Source organism: Oryx dammah, unplaced genomic scaffold, assembly GCF_014754425.2.
Source record: "Oryx dammah isolate SB20612 unplaced genomic scaffold, SCBI_Odam_1.1 HiC_scaffold_26, whole genome shotgun sequence".
Lineage (NCBI taxonomy): Eukaryota > Metazoa > Chordata > Mammalia > Artiodactyla > Bovidae > Oryx > Oryx dammah.
The window spans coordinates 92,767,051-92,784,912 of record NW_024070210.1 but is presented as its reverse complement, the minus strand read 5'-3'; the positions used below and the strand labels follow the sequence as shown (position 1 = coordinate 92,784,912).

Below are 17,862 nucleotides of genomic sequence, written 5' to 3'. Positions count from 1 at the left end.
CTGTCTCATCCTGCCCAGAGGCGAGCGCTCAGTCTGCCCGCGCGGCCGATCTCTAGACTCCGCGCGTGCTGCCTGAGCCTCCGGGCGGCGGGCCAGCCTCCCCGAGCCGCGCCGCCCCGGCCCCGCCGAGCGCACGGAGCCCCGGGACAATGGGGCCGCGGTGGCTGCTGCTCTGGGCCGCGGGGCTCGGTCTGTGCAGCCCCCTGGTGTCGGCCCGCATCCGAGGCCCCAGACCAGGTGAGCGTGGGCCCCGAACTCCCCTCCCGTCCGGTCCCGCAGCCCCCGGCGTCCGCGGGACTCCGGGGGTACCCCCTGACCGCCCCTTCTCCGGGAGCCCGCTGCGGGCTCGGCCCGGACCTCTCTGCACCGACTTCTGGAGCGTGCAGGGTGTGGGAGGTGGACGAGGAGGGCTCGGGCTGTCTTGGGGAAGACGAGGCACCTCGTCGCATTTGTTGTCACTGCGGGGCCTGTTTCTCCCAGGACCACCCCGAAAAGAAAGGGGTTTCACGTTGCTCCACCAATAGCAGGTCCGAGGGGGTTTCCCCCCCACCCCCAAGATGAGGTGGAGAACCGCTCCCGCTGAAGTTTTGTTTTGTTCATACGGCTTTTCTTGCACATTTTGAAGGCGAGGAAAGAGGTGTAGAGAAAAGCTTGGTCCCGTGGGCCGTTCAGTGGAGAATCAGGACCTGCCGCCCCGCCGGGCACAGACAGGCCTTGTATCAGGGGTGGTCGTGGTGCGGGATACCGAGTGATAGCTAGATCGCCACGAGGCGGTGGTCGGCGGGCTTTGTTTGCTTGTTTCCTAGGACCCAGTCTTCCAAGCGAGTTGAGGCAACAATCCAGCTCCTCACAAACGGCTTCCTCAGCCCCTGTGGGATGAAACCATTTCAATTTCTGATCTGCTGGGAGACGGAGGTTTCTCACCTAGAATACATTTATTACTGTGCCCTGCGTGTATTTTTAAGTATCTGGCTGTCTGAGCAAATAAATGTATTTTCCAACCTCTCCCCCTTAATAAAACAGGGCAGAAACGTTGTTGCCTGGAAAGAGCCTAGATAGAAAGGGATGGGGAAAATGCTTTTATTTCTTTATAGCGATACAACTTTGTAAGCTTTCTGACTGCTTCTTTTAATCCGAGTAGTAACAAATGCTAGCTGTTTTCCTTATCTGTGAAACACTGTGTACTCTGTATTGTTTTCGCAACTTGGAAGGAATACAGGCAGTTGGAGACGGAGAGGTGACAGAAACACACAGAAACTGTTTTCTCTGCTCTCCATCTTTGCTCAGGGTGAGTTTGGAGGTGAGCCTTTTCAGAACACTGAGAGGCCCCCACAGGAGCCCAAAGTTTTGCAGCAACTTCGCACGTTATCTCTTGCAATGTTTGGGAGAGCAGAGAACTCCAGAAAAACTGTGTATGGTGACATTGATGTCAGAGATCACTTTAAAGATTTATTCTGGGATGTGCTCTTAAGAACACAGATTTTTGTTTGAGATTTGGATGGTGGGGTAGAGAATAGGTTTATACAGATGCTGCAGCCACTGTGTAACCTTTCTTCTCAGTGGATTCCCTAGGAAGGTTTTTGGCCTCTTGTTAGGGAGTGAAGTTCAGACTGCTGTTCCCCACGCTTGTTACACACATCCACCTAAATGTTGCATGCTAAGACGCTGCTATAGATAGAGTTGAATAACACTGGCCAATTCATGTACCCTGGATTCTGGGACCACTTTATGAGAGAGAGAAGAAAAGAGGATGAGAAAGAAAAGGCACTCTTGTTAAGTGTTGTATTGTGTATTTAACCCTGGGCCCAGAGGCGTTTTCACTACACATTGTCTCATTTCACCCCCTCACATGTGTATCCTCTTTCGACAATTCTGAAACTAAGTCTCAGAGACAGAGTACCTAAATTCCAAAAGGAGGAGGGGATCCTGGATGCAAGAAATAGGTGGGATCTTGTCTTTGGACGGAGAAGGCAATGGCAGCCCACTCCAGTACTCTTGCCTGGAAAATCCATGGAGGGAGGATCCTGGTAGGCTGAAGTCCATGGGGTCGCTAAGAGTCGGACACGACTGAGCGACTTCCCTTTCACTTTTCCCTTTCATGCATTGGAGAAGGAAATGGCAACCCACTCCAGTGTTCTTGCCTGGAGAATCCCAGGGACGGGGGAGCCTGGTGGGCTGCCGTCTATGGGGTCACACAGAGTCAGACACGACTGAAGTGACTTAGCAGCAGCAGCAGCAGTTGTCTTTGGAGAGTTTTAAGCCCCATAAAATCAACCAAAAATAACTCTGCTTTTTATTATCACTGTGCACCTGCAATTCTAAACAATGCGTGTATTAACCACCTTTATCTGGTGGAAGGAATCACAAGACCCCAGTCATAAGAAATCCTTCCAGGACAAGCCTTGCCCACCAGTTTGAGCTTTCTCAAAGCACTCTCAGACTTGTCCCCACTCGTTTTGGCTTTTCCTGCAAAGTGGCTTTTCCACTTTGTGGGTCTGTCATCTCTCAGCAAAGATTATAAACTTCCATTTATCCCTTTGGCATCTAGAACAGATGTTCACTCAGCAGATACTTGAGAAATTCCTGAGTTCATTAACCAGTTTACATTCCTTTGTCCAAGCAGTATAAGTGAGACTCTCTCATCAAAGCATGTCAGTGTCCTAGAGGTGATGTCTGTTGATTCTATAAAGGTCTGGAGAGTAAAAGGTGCCAGAAGCGCTGATGGTGACTGTGGCAGAGGGGGTCAGATGGGAGATTCCATGTACTGCCTTCCTACCCACAAAGTCAAGCTCAGTTCCTTAGTATAGACGAAGGTGCCTCTTCCCTTGCAGGATGGGTCCCCAGCCTCCGCCCAGCCTCCCTTGTTACTGAGCCTCCCCTATTACATAATCTATTACATTACCTGTACTTCACCCAGCCCCCCACCCTGTAGTTCCACCTCCCAGGAGCTATGCTTTCTCTGGCTTCTGTCCCCAGGCTATTCCTCTGCCCTTCCCACACCCTACTTGTTCACATTTAATTAAAAACAAGTACTTTAAGTCAAGAACCTACTACAGCCAACACCCTGCCTAGATACATTACAGACACAATTTTACTTACTCCTGTATCCACCGTTTGAGTAGATGGCATCCCCATTCTACTGGTAAAAACTGAGGCCCCCAAATGGTTAAGTCACACGTGCAGTTACAAGTGAAACTGAGATTTGACCAGAGGCCTTTTCCACTGTGAAGAGGAAGCCTTCCAGACCCCCCAGCCCCTCTGACAGCAGAGCAATAACCCTGCTGTGTTTCCCAGGATCCCGGAAGGCAGAATCTGGGCCCCGTTGGCTGCGGAGCCCAGGTCCAGCACACAGAGGTGTTCAGTAAACGTAGATGCATCGACTGTGGTACCCTGCCTTTACTCTCTGATGCAGATGATAAGGCAGTCTGTGACTGGACCCCCCTCATGAATGTGCAGGTTAATTGGCCGTTACTGAGAGGCTCTGATCTTCCGCCCAACAAACGACACAAAACGAGACAGTGAAGCTGCTTGAAGCCAAGCAGAAACCTCTGAAAGTCAGATTTCTTATGACTCAGCAAGTCGCTTTCTACCCCAGCATCGAAATCACGTAAAACGTCCCCCTTCCCGTCCTCCTTTTTCCATTCATTCGCTCCGTGGTGACTGGGGCGCTGTGTCCACAGGACACGTCCTGCGGTTGGCCCACGCTTCCTGCGTGTGAGGACAGGTGCTGAGGCGCTCTGGCCCCTCCTCAGGAATCCTCTCGCATCCTCTCTGCTGGCTGCCCTTCCAGCCCTGCCTCCTCCTTTTCAGTCCAGCATGTCTGTGCCCTCCCTTCTTTCTAGCTCAGCGTTTCTCTACCTTTTATGTCTAAACAGACGAGTGTGCCGTCAGCCCTGACTTGCAGCTCATCAGCCGAGCTTCCTCCTTTGCCAGCCTGCTTCCGGCCGTCGTTTCCCTGTACCCTTGTACCCCCTCTCCTCTCTCGGGCAGCTCACTCCTGTCCTGTCCCTGCAGCAAACGGACTCAGCTGAGCCCGAGGTGCAGTTCCGCTGAGACCCTGGAGTCCCTAGGACCCTGCGTTTCTCTCGTCTCACTCTCATTCTGGACACACATCCTTCTTTTCCCTTGAAACTCACCCTTCCTCCCTTCTTTTCCTCTCTTCCTCCTTCCTCCTCTCCCTCCTTCCTTCCTTCCTTCCTGTCTTCCTCTGCTTCTAAAATTGAGGTCAATATTGTTCAACATAGGGAATGTAGCCAATATTTTGTAATAATTTTAAATGGAAAGGAACCTTTCAAAACTGTATAAAAAGATTACGCTGAAATGAGTGAAAGAATGTTTAAATAATTGCATTAAACAATATAAGATTGTGCGATTGAGCATATGACGCAGAAGTGCAGTCTTTCTCTGACACACAGTGCGGAGGAGGGGCACGGAATGAAGATATGTTAGAGTTAGGGACTGACGCTGCATGACAATTGGAACCCACCGGAAGAAATAGAGAGGACCAAACTGGGAAATAACATTAATATCAAAATTAACTCTATAGATATAAAAATAATTAACATTGAGGTAGAATCTACATAAAGTAAAATTAACCATTTTTAAGTTTACAGTTAGTGGCGTTTAGCACACTTACAGTGTGGAACACCTACCGCCTCCATCTAGTTCCAAAACATTTTCATCACCTCAAAAAGAAACCTGGTCACCATCACGCGCTCAGCCCCATCCCCTGCCTCCAGCTCTTGGCAGCACTGATTTGCTCTGGGTTCACCACTTCTGCGTATTTCCACACACGAATGGAATCATATCATGTGCAGCCTTTTGTATCTGGGGAATTGCATCCCCTTTACTGTGGGATACTCACAGAACCCCAGAAGGATCATCAGGAACCCCAGCCTAGGTTTACTTTTGACTAGGATGACAGTATCCAGGGCTCACGGTTTCGACATTGAGAATTTTCTGTTTGTTTCCCTACTTTGTGGTTTGTTTCATTCTGCTGTTCACCTCCTCATGCTTATGCCCAAAACTGTCAGAATACACAGTTCTCTGTCTAGACCGAGCTTCCCCCCGACAACCTCTCCCACATTGACCGTGGGATGTGTGTGTGCTTAGTCGCTCAGTCGTGTCCGAATCTTTGTGATCCCACGGACTGTGGCCCGCCAGCTCCGCTGTCCATGGGGATTCTCTCCAGGCAAGAAAACTGGAGTGGGTTGCCATTTCCTTCTCCAGGGAAACTTCCCAATCCAGAGTCGAACCCAGGTCTTTCTCGTTGCAGGCAGATTCTTTACTAACTGATCCACCAGGGAAGCCCTTACCTTGGGATGGTGCTTGGAAAACCCATGAAGCGATGCCGCCTTTTTCTCCATCCCAAGGCATCCAGTGATGTTTTGCCACTTACCAGGCCATTACAGACCTTTATTTGCTTTCAAAAGAACCTGCTTTTGGAAATAACAGGAATAATCTGAAATTTGCACTCCAAATTTATTGAACTTAATGAAAGGACCTAATCTAATCTCATCTGTTTACACTTCAAGTCTGTGGTGGATTAAAAGTCAGGCATTGTGTATTATAGAGGAGCATTTTCCAGTGTTTTCTTTTTTGCTGATCAGCAGTAAGAACTCTAAGGAATATGCTTTACATGATGACACAGTTGCTAACTGTATGTTCAATAAATGCCCAGGGACAGTCATGGTGTACAGTAACAAAAGTTTTCCCAACCAATACTCAGCTTTACCATGTGCTATGCGTTCTGACACTTTCTACATGATTCTTTTTAAAAGCTTGTTACAGTCCCATGCATTGATTTCATAAGCAGCGTCAAGTCTCTAGCATCACCTGAACACTGGCACAGCTGGCGCAGCGTGCTGTCCTGCGGCCGTCAGCAGAACTGAAGCTTCTGTGGCCTTACAAGAAGAGTTCTGCTTTCCAGGAAGTACTGTTTATGACCGTTTCTATCATCTCTAGAACGTAGCTTCTTTCAGTTGGGGTTTACAAGCTGCAGTAGGACTTGGGTGGGGTTGAGGTCGGGGTGTGGAAACGTTTGCTTCTGGGGAAATTGGTGATTATAAACATCCTTTACTGTAAATTAGTTTTCCTGTCAGCTCGGCGTCTTGTAGCCCCACGCCTGTCCCTCTGGGTGGAGAACGGGCCTGGAGAAATGGGGAGAGCCAGGATCAGAGTCCTTCCCAGAGGCCCTGCTAGTTTTCTGACCCCACGAGTTGAGTCGGGCCCCGGCCTTCAGGAGGGGCCCACACACACGTTTTAGCACCTGCAGTGGTGTTGGGTACTCTGGTGTTTACAGTTTCTGGTTGGCCTTGCTTCCTGTAACCCCTACGCCCCCAGCTTCCCCCCAGGTTTGCTTTGCGATGCTCCCTGCCTGCTCCAGAGGGTGGGAGGGGCAGGGGCCGCCCCAGGCAGGGGCCATCCCATCTTCACTCTACAGTCAGGGTTTATCTTACTCTGTAATGCTGGCTTGTCCTCAGCAGAGATTTTTGTTCATTTGCTTGCTCACTTACTTGCTTCTGCCTCATCTGAAGCAGTATTCTAAACATCTTTCTCTGTTTTGTCCTTGACCATCTCTTGCTACATCTGTCCTGTCTGTGAGGGCTGGGTTGTTGGCACGTGGTTGGTGTGTCGCCAAGGTCAGCAGGATTTGTGATTCCCAAGCAACAGCTGTGCCCATCATCGGCCGAACTCACACCCTCACACGGCCGTGTCCCAGTTGCTGTGTATAGTTCCGAAGGGTGGGCAGGTTGTTTGCTGAAATGCTAGAGAAGAAAAGCGTCCTTTCAGGAGTAGGTCCTGAATTCACAGATTTTGAAGAGACAGGGTAAGTGGTGTTCAAAGAGCATGAGCTTCAGAACCTGGCAGGTGTGGCTCAGGCCTCGGCTGCCCCGCTTTCTATCTGTGGGGCGTTCGATCAGTCATTTAGCCTCTCTGCGCACCCATGTTGTCTGTAAAATAGGCGCTGTCACGCTTATCTCATAAAAATACTGGGGTTACATGAGGTAGGTAAGTGAAATATTGAGCACAAAGTAACTGCTCAACAAATGTGTTCTTCATACCCGCACCCTCCATATTCCAGAAACGCCTTGGAAGGACTGGTATCACATGAATTCTCTCAGTGTAAAGCTGTGTTCACACAAACATTCAAGCACCTTTTCCCCTTCAAAACTAACACGAAAGAGAAACGCAAAAGAAAACTGTTGTCTTTAGTTTTTGGTGGCTAGTAAACGTGCATAAAGTGTTTTTCTTCTTTTATTTTTCACTTTTCATTATGGAAATTTTCAAAGCTACCCAAAGTGGGCAGTATAATTACCTGCTGTATGCTTTATCTGTATCCTCACTTTCCTCCTCTCCAAATGGACAATTTTAAAGCAAATCCCAGATACATGGTATCTTTTCATGTGTAAATATATATCCTTAGAGATAAGAACTCTTTTCTTCATGTAGCCACAATGACGTTCTAACACCTAAAAAGACTGAACAACAGTTTCTTAATATTGTGAACTATTCGAATGCTCAGTGTTCACATTTCACTGATTGTCTCATAAATACTTTTTCGGTTGGTTTATTTGAATTGGAATCAGATGAGGTCTGCTGTTGCATTAGGTTGATGTATCCTTAAGTCTCTTTTAATCTGTAATAGTTTTCCCTCTCCTCTTTTTTCAAGGCTCTGTGTCAGAGAAATTGGGTCATCCCTCTTCTAGACTTTCCTATTATATACTGGGTCTATCTAGCAGGGCTGTTCAGCATGCCTTTCTCTCCTATGCATGTTCTATAATGTGGTCCATTTGGAGGCTTAACCTGACTTATTTGGTTTTTCTCCAAGACTGCCTGACCTAGTGGTGTTGTGTACACACCTGTTACATCACCTGTTGTTTGTTTGTTTTTGTTTGGCTACACCAGTCTTAGTTGTAGCATATGGGATCTAGTGCCTTGTCCAGAGATTGAACCCAGGTCCCCTGCACTGAGAGCGCAGATCCTAGCCCCTGGACCACTGGAAAAGCCCTATCTCTCTTTTTGAGACCTTAAGGTTATGCAGTGGACTCTGGTGTGGTCAGGTGACCCAGTTATCAGAGAGTTCCTATCACCTAACCTATCCTTACACCTCACGTTTTTTTTTTTTTTTTAAGAGACTAATGATCTTTGGACTAAATCTTATTTCATTAAGCACTTCAAGATGCATTTCTAAATCTGTCATTGTTTCTGTGTTTATAAGCTGGGATTATTTTATAAAGTAGAAGTTTCCTTCATTGACTATTTGGCTTCCCCAAAATATTTTCAATATAGAAAAGGCAAGATAAATGCTGAATCTGGCCTTTATTTACCAATTTTCATACTGGGTCCCCTCATTTCATTCGAAAGTGACCCAAAAAGTTTTTATTTTCCTTGAAGTATAATTATGAACTCATCAGTTCAGTCACTCAGTCGTGTCTGACCCTTTGCAACCCTGTGGTCTGCAGCACGCCAGGCCTCCCCATCCATCACCAACTCCCAGAGCTTACTCAAACCCATGTCCATTGAGTCAGTGATGCCATCGAACCATCTCATCTTCTGTCGTCCCCTTCTCCTCCTGCCCTCAATCTTTCCCAGCATCAGTGTCCTTTCCAATGAGTCAGCTCTTTGCATCAGGTGGCCAAAGTATTGGAGTTTCAGCTTTAGCATCAGTCCTTCCAATGAATATTCAGGACTGATTTCCTTTAGTATCCTCTGGTTGGATCTCCTTCCTGTCTTTCAAGAGTCTTCTCCAACACCACAGTTCAAAAGCATCAATTCTTTGGCGCTCAGCTTTCTTTATAGTCCAACTCTCACATCCATACATGACTACTAGAAAAACCGTAACTTTGACTAGACAGACCTTTGTTGGCAAAGCAATGTCTCTGCTTTTAAATACGCTGTCTAGTTTGGTCATAACTTTTTTCCAAGGAGCAAGCATCTTTTAATTTCACGGCTGCAGTGATTATGGAGCCCAGAAAAATAAAGTCTGTCACTCTTTCCACTGTTTCCCCATCTATTTCCCATGAAGTGATGGGACCAGATGCCATGATCATAGTTTTCTGAATGCTGAGCTTTAAGCCAACTTTTTCACTCTCCTCTTTCACTTTCAAGAGACTCTTTAGTTCCTCTTCACTTTCTGCCATCAGGGTGGTGTCATCTGCATATCTGAGGTTATTGATATTTCTCCCGGCAATCTTGATTCCAGCTTGTGTTTCTTCCAGCCCAGCGTTTCTCATGATGTACTCTGCATATAATTAAATAAGCAGGGTGACAATATACAGCCTTGACATCCTCCTTTCCTGATTTGGAACCAGGCTTTTGTTCCATGTCCAGTTCTAACTGTTGCTTCCTGACCTGCATACAGATTTCTCAGGAGGCAGGTCAGGTGGTCTGGTATTCCCATCTCTTGAAGAATTTTCCACAGTTTATTGTAATCCACACAGTCAAAGGCTTTGGCATAGTCAATAAAACAGAAGTAGACATTTTTCTGGAAGTCTTGCTTTTTCCATGATCCAGCAGATGTTGGCAGTTTGATCTCTGGTTCCTCTGCCTTTTCTAATAGATCTTAACAAATATGGCATTTCTCCCACATTTCCATGCATTTCTGTCATTATTCTCTTAATGACCTTTGGCCACTGGGAAGGGCCCTTGGACTGACTTCAGAGTCTTTCTGACCTGACCCTAATGTTCTTTGAAGACATTCAGGGCTCATCTTGTGCACTTCCTCCCCGACATCTGGCACCAGCAGTTTCTTTAAGGAGCACTTTTTTTCCTAATGCGTGGTTCGATCTGAGACTGTGGAGTATCCCACTCATGTTGTTTTCTGCTTGGAGTTAGTATGTTTCCATTATTCTTCCATCACCCCCTTGTTGATTGCTCTTTAGCCTGTAGTGTTGAGTCACTGGTGGAGAAGTGTAGGGTACAGCTATCCTTCTCTATGAATGTAGGCAAGGTCCTGGGATTTCTGATTTCTTAACCCACCAAGGGTGAGCCCTCTAGGCCAGAGCTCTGAGTCAGAACTAAAGCTGACATATTCTGGGAGGCTGACATGGTATAAATCCCAGGATCATGAGGGACCTTGAGAGAACATCTGGGCACCACTCTGCTTCTAGGCCAGATCTCGTCAAAGTCAGAAAAAGTGCCATGCCTGACTTATAATTTCTGGAAGTCTCCAGAGTTAGAGAGTCCACATTCAAACTCATTAGTAATATTCTATCTTCAACAATCAAAATTACTCTAGAGCCATTTCAAGAAACCTGAATTAAGTGAAACTTTTGCAACAAATATGAGGATCTATTTTAGGACCTGTCCTAGTTTTTTTTTTTTTAAAGCCATCAGTTCAGTTCAGTTCAGTTGCTCAGTCATGTCTGACTCCTTGCGACCCCATGAATCGCAGCATGCCAGGCCTCCCTGTCCATCACCATCTCCCAGAGTTCACTCAAACTCACGTCCATCGAGTCGGTGATGCCATCCAGCCATCTCATCCTCTGTCGTCCCCTTTTCCTCCTGCCCCCAATCCCTTTAAGCCATAACTTAGCAATAAAAACACAGATGGTTACAGGCATTTTTGATCTGCTGACAGGCACTTTCTCCTTGACCTGGGACTAAAGTAAAAGCAAGATTCCCAAACTCAAATTTCAGCCCAAGGGGCACAAGCTAGTTGGATTTATCTAGTCACCTGGAATTGGTTTTATTCTCTCTTTGATGCTGGTATACAGTTAAATAAACAAAATTTGCTGACGTCCTGTAATCCCATAAAGGCCAAAATATCAAAATCTGTGGTGGCAAGAAAAGGTGATACCTTAGGCAATGATATCTAATCATGGGATTATGCGTTCTTCCTGGGCTCCAGCCTATAAAAATGTCATGTTCGAGTGGGCATAAAGTTTCTGTCGTAAACACCATACTGCCCACGAAGGCCGAGCCAGAGGAGAAATTTTTGAAAACAAATACTGATTCCCAAAGTGTTGGGTTGGCCATAAAGTTCACTTGGGCTTTTCCATACGCTATGACAGCAAAAGCCAAATGAAATTTTTGGCCAACCAACACTAGCTACAGAGCAAAGCCTCATGACAGTTTGATGTTCAGGCCACGTGACCGCATCTAAGAGTTGAGTTGTGAGTGTTCGTGGTTTTCCAGGGTGTCCCTCCTCTGGGTCACGTCCTGATGCTCATGTAGCTTGCACACAGGCATGCGTGTGCTTTTCTCCCCTCTGTACGTGACATGACAGGTCCTCAATCTGGCCAAGCCCCCAAAGGACTTTGTGCAGCAGTAAGTCATGTTACTTTAAGGTTCCTGTGGGTCAGCATTTTTAAGGACACATATCTTTGTGGTCCTAAAGTGCCAGAACTCATTCATTTCTTTTCTTCCACCTCCCACACATTCATAACTTCAAGGGTAGCCTCACTTCCATCCCATGGGGGCCGTTGAACCAGGGTCTGGTTCCCACGTGACCGGATCAAGACACACAGAGCAAATTAGATGCATCACAAGAGGAGGGAAGTGATCCTTGAGGGAAAGGTCGTGAATTTGAAATTTGATTCACGGCTCTGAATGCTGGGGCTGTGTACCTTACAGCCTCGTCACACTGAAAAACTAAACACGGTCATATGTTGAGGGAGGGAAGAGGAAGACAGATTCCATCTTAATTTCTTTGCTTTTTTTTTTTCTCTCAAAACAATTGAGAGCAAAAAACAAACTACATTGAAGTGATGGGGAAGGATAATAATTTCTCCCACTGATTAATTTTTGAAGATTACAAAGTGAACATATATCCTTATTTCATGTATGATGCTCCAAGCTGCCAGATTTGCGGATCTTCCCGTTTTAGTGATCCTGAGACTGAGTTCAGAGGAGGTAAGTGACTCCTGGTAGAGCCACTTGTTTGCTGTTGTTCAGTCGCCCAGTCGTGTCTGACTCTTGCAACCCCATGGACTGTAGCCCTCCAGGCTCCTCTGTCCATGGGATTTCCCAGGCAAGAATCCTGGAGTTGGTTGCTGTTTCCTACTCCAGGGGATCCTTCTGACTCTGGTATCGAACCTGCGTCTCCTGTATTGCAGGTGAATTCTTTACCGCTGAGCCATCCGGTAGAGCCAGCATTAGAATGCAAATCTATAATTAAAAGCCAATTTAAGGACCACACCTCCTACCTGTGGGGCAGGGTACTAGAGAGACTTGGAGGTTAAACAGGAACTATTTCTCACCCTTAGGGAACAACTTCGATATCTATGTACACTCAGGCTCATCACTGCAGATTTTTATTCTTCCTGTGGCACAGATCAACTCATTCGTGCTCTTGCTGAGGCCATCTGACCTCGAGCTTTCAGTACCAGGCCCTGTTCTACTGTCTATCAGTTGGTGCCATTCTGGGTTTGCTCTTCATTTTGGAAATAGATGCCAATCTACTGTGTTTTATTTTGTAGTTCTAGACGTTCCTTTGGTTGGTTTCATTGCTATTTTCTATTTCTTCATTCATTTCAATGAAATCTTTCTCTTCCCTCATTAAGCATAGTTGCAGCATACCCTTTAAAATCCTTACCTGCTAGTTCTAACATCTGTGTCATCTTGGGATTGGTTTCCATTGACTGTCCTTTTCTCTTGAGACTGGGTCACACTTTCCTGATTCTCTCTATAGCGAATGATTTTTAACTGTATGCTGAACATTATCCTACTGTAAACACTCAAGATTGTGTCTTATTTCTCTAGAGTGTTGCTGGTTTTGCTTTAACAGGCAGTTAATTTGGTTGAACTCAAACTGCAAATGTTTCCTCTTGAGCAAAAAAGCTCAAACAGCTCTTCTATTCTTTTAAGTATAGCAAAGCAGCTTCACATCTCCCCTGAGTGTGCCCCAAACTTGGGGCAGAATTTACACTGGACTCTGCGGCTCTCCATGCCTCTCCGCTTGCTCTTTTCTGGATTCTTCCCTCAGTTTCCAGTGACTGTGGTTGCCCTGAACACTGTCTTCTAGTTCTTTGGGCCACAGAGACTATGAGGTTTCTATTTGAGTTTCAGCTATCTTTCATGGCATTGACTTTGGCCTCCTCTCAAGCTAAAAGCCACTGAAAGCCAGAAACCCATCGGTTGCCATCTTTTCTTTCAAGACCCATCCCTCCCCTCTCCAACACGACTGTGAACCTACATAACTTCAGGTCATTGATTCCGGGGAGGAAAGGAATCCAGAGTCTGTGTAATTTTTGTCTAGGAGATAGTTTGGTCTGATAAGGACCTTCCAGAAGCAGCACTCTCTCTTTTACTGCACCATGCTTTTCTGTGTAAGTTTTTGTTTGCAGGAACGTTCCACTACTGAAAAATAAAACTGAAAGCTGGAAAATTCACTGTACTTATCTCATTTCCAGCCAGTTCTCATTCCCCGGACCTCACTTCTGAGTGACATGTGTGTCCAGCCTTTGTGGTAATCGCCCCCAGGGACAGAAGCCTCATCCTTTTCCCCTGGGGTTTCTGTCCCCACTCTTCAGCTCCCCAAAGCCCAACAGAGGCTCTCTGTCCAAGTCTCCTCAGTGAGAGAATGACAGTGCTAATCCTGGGACGCAAAAGCTGGTGGAGTTCCAGCAGCTAAATGCTGCATTTCTGTGATGAACATTTCCACTGGATGTTTTTGGTGGAGGAGGGTGATAAAGGAAGGATGTTTGCAGCAGAGCCTTTATGGTGATTTCTAGTTGACATTCAAAAGAGCCTGGCTGGCCTGGCACCTGCTTGGGTGCATGTGACATTTTGGAACTGAGTTGAGGGAGGCACTGACCTAGAACTGGTGTGGCTCCACTGACCTACTGAGGAGGGAGACAGGGAAGATGACTCAAGTGGTAGGTGCCTTGCGGTTTTATTAGACAGTAACCTGAGGGACTGTGGTTTGGACCCAAAGATGATGAGAGATTTGGGACATTCTACTGTGTAAACAAGCCAGAACTAGTAAAGGAGGGCTTCTATCACCTGGATAACTGTCACGGAAACTGGGTCCCCTCAGTCTTGCTCAAGGAGAAGGCAGTGGCACCCCACTCCAGCACTCTTGCCTGGAAAATGCCATGGACGGAGGAGCCTGGTGGGCTGCAGTCTATGGGGTCGCAAGGAGTCGGACACGACTGAGCGACTTCACTTTCACTTTTCACTTTCATGCATTGGAGAAGGAAATGGCAACCCACTCCAGTGTTCTTGCCTGGAGAATCCCAGGGACGGGGGAGCCTGGTGGGCTGCCGTCTATGGGGTCGCACAGAGTTGGATACGACTGAAGCGACTTGGCGGCAGCAGCAGTCTTGCTCAAAGTCACCTCTAGCTCCATAAGCTTTAAGATGTTCCCTCAACTTTCTGTGTTGATTTTTCCATGAGGGAGAATGGATCTCAAGGGATGGCCACAAACCAAATGAAGGGGAAAAAAATGTATACCTGCAGGCCTATGGAGGAAAGAGAAGTCACATAGCCTGGGGTGATTTGTTTATAGAGACAGTGGCTCGCATAGAAAAGAAGTCACGGCTTTTTTCTTTCACATCAGCCTGTACTCAGCCTGTCCTAATATCTGCAGGAGAGATCTCTGAAAGTCTGTGGTTCACCTCATCTCTCCGAGGAGCAGAGCTTGAAAAGTGTTTGCTTGTGCCAGAACAAAATGTGGGTACACTATCTTGAGTTAGCTAATTCCCTGATGAAGTCTGGCCTTCCCTGGTGGCTCCGTGGTAATGAATCCACCTGCCAGTGCAGGAGACTCAGGTTTGATCCCTGGGTCGGGAAGAGCCCCTAGAGAAGGAAATGGCAACCCACTCCATTATACTTGCCTGGGAAATCCCCGTGGACAGAGGAGCCTGGCGGGCTACAGCCCGTGGGGTCACTCGGAGTCAGATGCGATGGAGCGCACACACAGAGACACACACAGATAAAGTCTGTTGTCCACTTGAGTGTCACCTGCTCTTTCTCACCGACTCTCCCAGGAAGAAACAAAAAGCAAAAGTCAAGTGTACTCTCTCCTTGTCTCTTGCCTTTTTAATTCATTTATTATTATTATTATTATTTTTACTTTTCAGAGACAGAAGCAACAAACGGTACTGTGGGTCCCCGGTCTTTCTTTCTCAGGAATTCCAATGACGGATATGAACTAATCCCACTGCCAGAGGACGAGGACCCGAGTGAAGGTGAACTCACAGAAGACAGGATAAGCCCAGGCAACAGAAGCAGCCCTCTTCAAAAGTCACCCCCTGCGTTTATCTCCAAAGCTGCCTCGGGATATCTGACCAGCGCCTGGCTCACCGTCTTTATCCCCTCGGTCTACACGGGCGTGTTCCTGGTCAGCCTTCCGCTGAACATCATGGCCGTCGTGGTGTTCGTCTTGAAGATGAAGATCAAGAAGCCGGCCGTGGTGTACATGCTGCATCTGGCCGTGGCAGACGTGCTCTTCGTGTGTGTGCTTCCATTCAAGATCAGCTACTACTTCTCCGGAAGCGACTGGAGGTTCGGGCCTGCCCTGTGCCGCTTCGTCACGGCGGCCTTCTACGGGAACATGTACGCCTCCATCATGCTCATGACGGCCATCAGCGTCGACCGCTTCCTGGCCGTGGTGTACCCCATCCAGTCGCTCTCCTGGCGGACCCTGGGGCGCGCTTCCTTCATCTGCCTGGCCATCTGGGCCGTGGCCATCGCGGGGGTGGCGCCCCTGCTCCTGCAGGAGCAGGCCACCTACGTGCCGGGGCTCAACATCACCGCCTGCCACGACGTGCTCAGGCAGAAGCTTCTGGAAGACTACTACTCGTACTACTTCTCCGCCTTCTCCGCCGTCTTCTTCTTCGTGCCGCTGATCCTTTCCACAGTCTGTTACGTGTCCATCATCCGATGCCTCAGCTCTTCCGCGGTTGCCAACCAGAACAAGAAGTCCCGGGCTTTGCTCCTGTCGGCGGCTGTCTTCTGCATCTTCATTCTTTGCTTTGGACCCACAAACGTCCTTCTGCTTCTCCACTATGCGTTCCTTTCCCGTGACTCCTTGACAGAGGCCGCCTACTTTGCCTACCTCCTGTGTGTCTGTGCCAGCAGCATAAGCTGCTGCATCGACCCCTTGATATACTACTATGCTTCCTCGGAGTGCCAGAGGCACCTCTCCGCCGTCTTACACTGCAGAGAAAGTTCAGATCCCAGCAGCTGTAACAGCAGTGGTCAGCTGATGCCAAGTAAAATGGACACCTGCTCTAGCAACCTGAGCAGCAGCCTATACAAAAAGCTCTTAACTTAGGAAGAGGGACGGACAGTGAGTTAAAAAGAAAATGTTAAAAAAGCAAATCACCTGCGGATTCAACTTCATCCCTGACCCCCCCCCAAAAAAAAAAAATTGTTTTCTTCACCATCCAAAACAACAAACTTGTGATTTATGTGCCTCCCTACGAGAGCTTGTATATTTGTTAGTTTCAGACAAAAGTAACAGGAATAGAAAACATTATTCCAAGAGAGCATTGCCAGTGTTACCACAAGAACTAAGCGTCTCTGCTTTCATATATTTACATGACTTATTATAGATATATGTGTGTATGTGTAAATTGATACACATGTTCTTATATCATTTGCAGTACAGTATAGAATAGGCACTTTGAAACCCTCTCTTTTTTCACCAGAGACTATGGAAATAAACTCTGATTTTCTGGTTTAACATGCGAAGTTTAGGTTTTAACTCGGAACATCTGAAGAAGCCGGTCAGTAGTGAGGGATTCTACAGTTTGGACTTGCACAGCTTTTGCAAATAAATGTATTTTTAAATTGTTCAACAGCAATGTTTAAATTGTTGAGGGATGAGACTTAGTACTAGCTGTGTGTAGAGAAAGTTCTTTTGTTTTTCTTGTTAAATATATCAAAGTTTGAATTCTTAAAATTATTAAAGCGGATGAAAACAGATGATGTGAGTAGCACTTTTGCTGTGTTACATGCCACGGGTGTAAACTGAGAATGAGCAGAAGTCCCACAAGTGACTTGAGGTTGGCTTTCAAAGCATCTTGCCCCCCTCCCCCAAATGAAGGACTCCAGGCAGTAGATACAAGACAGGGCCACGTGTTTGCTATCCTCTGCTGGGATTCCCTCAAGGATTGGCTGTGAGCTTATCATGTTTATTAGAAGTTGGTGGAGTAGGATGTGCCATCCCAAGAGATAATGAATGTAAAAGACTTCCCTGCCTATTTTAAGAATGGAGAAGGAAGGCACGTCTGCCTGCAGCAGTTAGGCTGCAAGGGACACTGTCAGAGCTGCAGGGCAAACATGGACAGTCATCGTGTGCTCTAGGCACACATGGGTGCTGGGCAGACAGAGTGGAGTCAGACTGAAACCTACTCTGGAGAATAACAAAGTGGACCAGCACATAGAGTGCTGCTGCTGCTGCTGCTAAGTCACTTCAGTCGTGTCCGACTCTGTGACCCCATAGATGGCAGCCCACCAGGCTCCCCTGTCCCTGGGATTCTCCAGGCAAGAACACTGGAGTGGGTTGCCATGTCCTTCTCCAATGCATGAAAGTGAAAAGTGAAAGTGAAGTCGCTCAGTCATGTCCGACTCTTAGCGACCCCATGGACTGCAGCCCACCAGGCTCCTCCATCCATGGGATTTTCCAGGCAAGAGTACTGGAATGGGGTGCCATTGCCTTCTCCGACATAGAGTGCAACAAGTGTTAAAGAAGCGCATCAGTATGTAAAGAAGTGCGTTTAGCCAGATGTCACCAGGCAAGTGCCACATAATCAAGCCTGGCGGGTGAAGAACTTTGAACATTTGGGTTACTGCTTCCTGTGGTTATAACTTGAGATGAAAACATAATATATTACAGGAAGCATGTTTTTAAAAATAAGTCCTTTAGTCACAGAATATGAAATGTTCTATTATAGTGTTATTCAAGGAAGA

The 17,862-nt window shown here is 47.1% G+C and overlaps 1 protein-coding gene across 1 annotated transcript; it reads left to right on the top strand.

The window, feature by feature from the left end:
- LOC120852599 (proteinase-activated receptor 1-like) lies at positions 1-16,301 on the top strand. The gene is made up of 2 exons (XM_040225929.1): positions 1-237; positions 15,027-16,301. Exons 1-2 carry the CDS (start codon positions 150-152, stop codon positions 16,220-16,222), a joined length of 1,284 nt encoding a protein of 427 aa, XP_040081863.1. The 5' UTR covers positions 1-149; the 3' UTR covers positions 16,223-16,301.
- Positions 16,302-17,862: the final 1,561 nt, after the last annotated feature.

Coding starts and splice junctions, on each gene's coding strand:
- LOC120852599 (XM_040225929.1), top strand. CDS start 150: ATGGGGCCGCGGTGGCTGCTGCTCTGGGCCGCGGGGCTCGGTCTGTGC. Junction 238..15,026: donor CATCCGAGGCCCCAGACCAG/GTGAGCGTGGGC, acceptor TTTACTTTTCAG/AGACAGAAGCAACAAACGGT.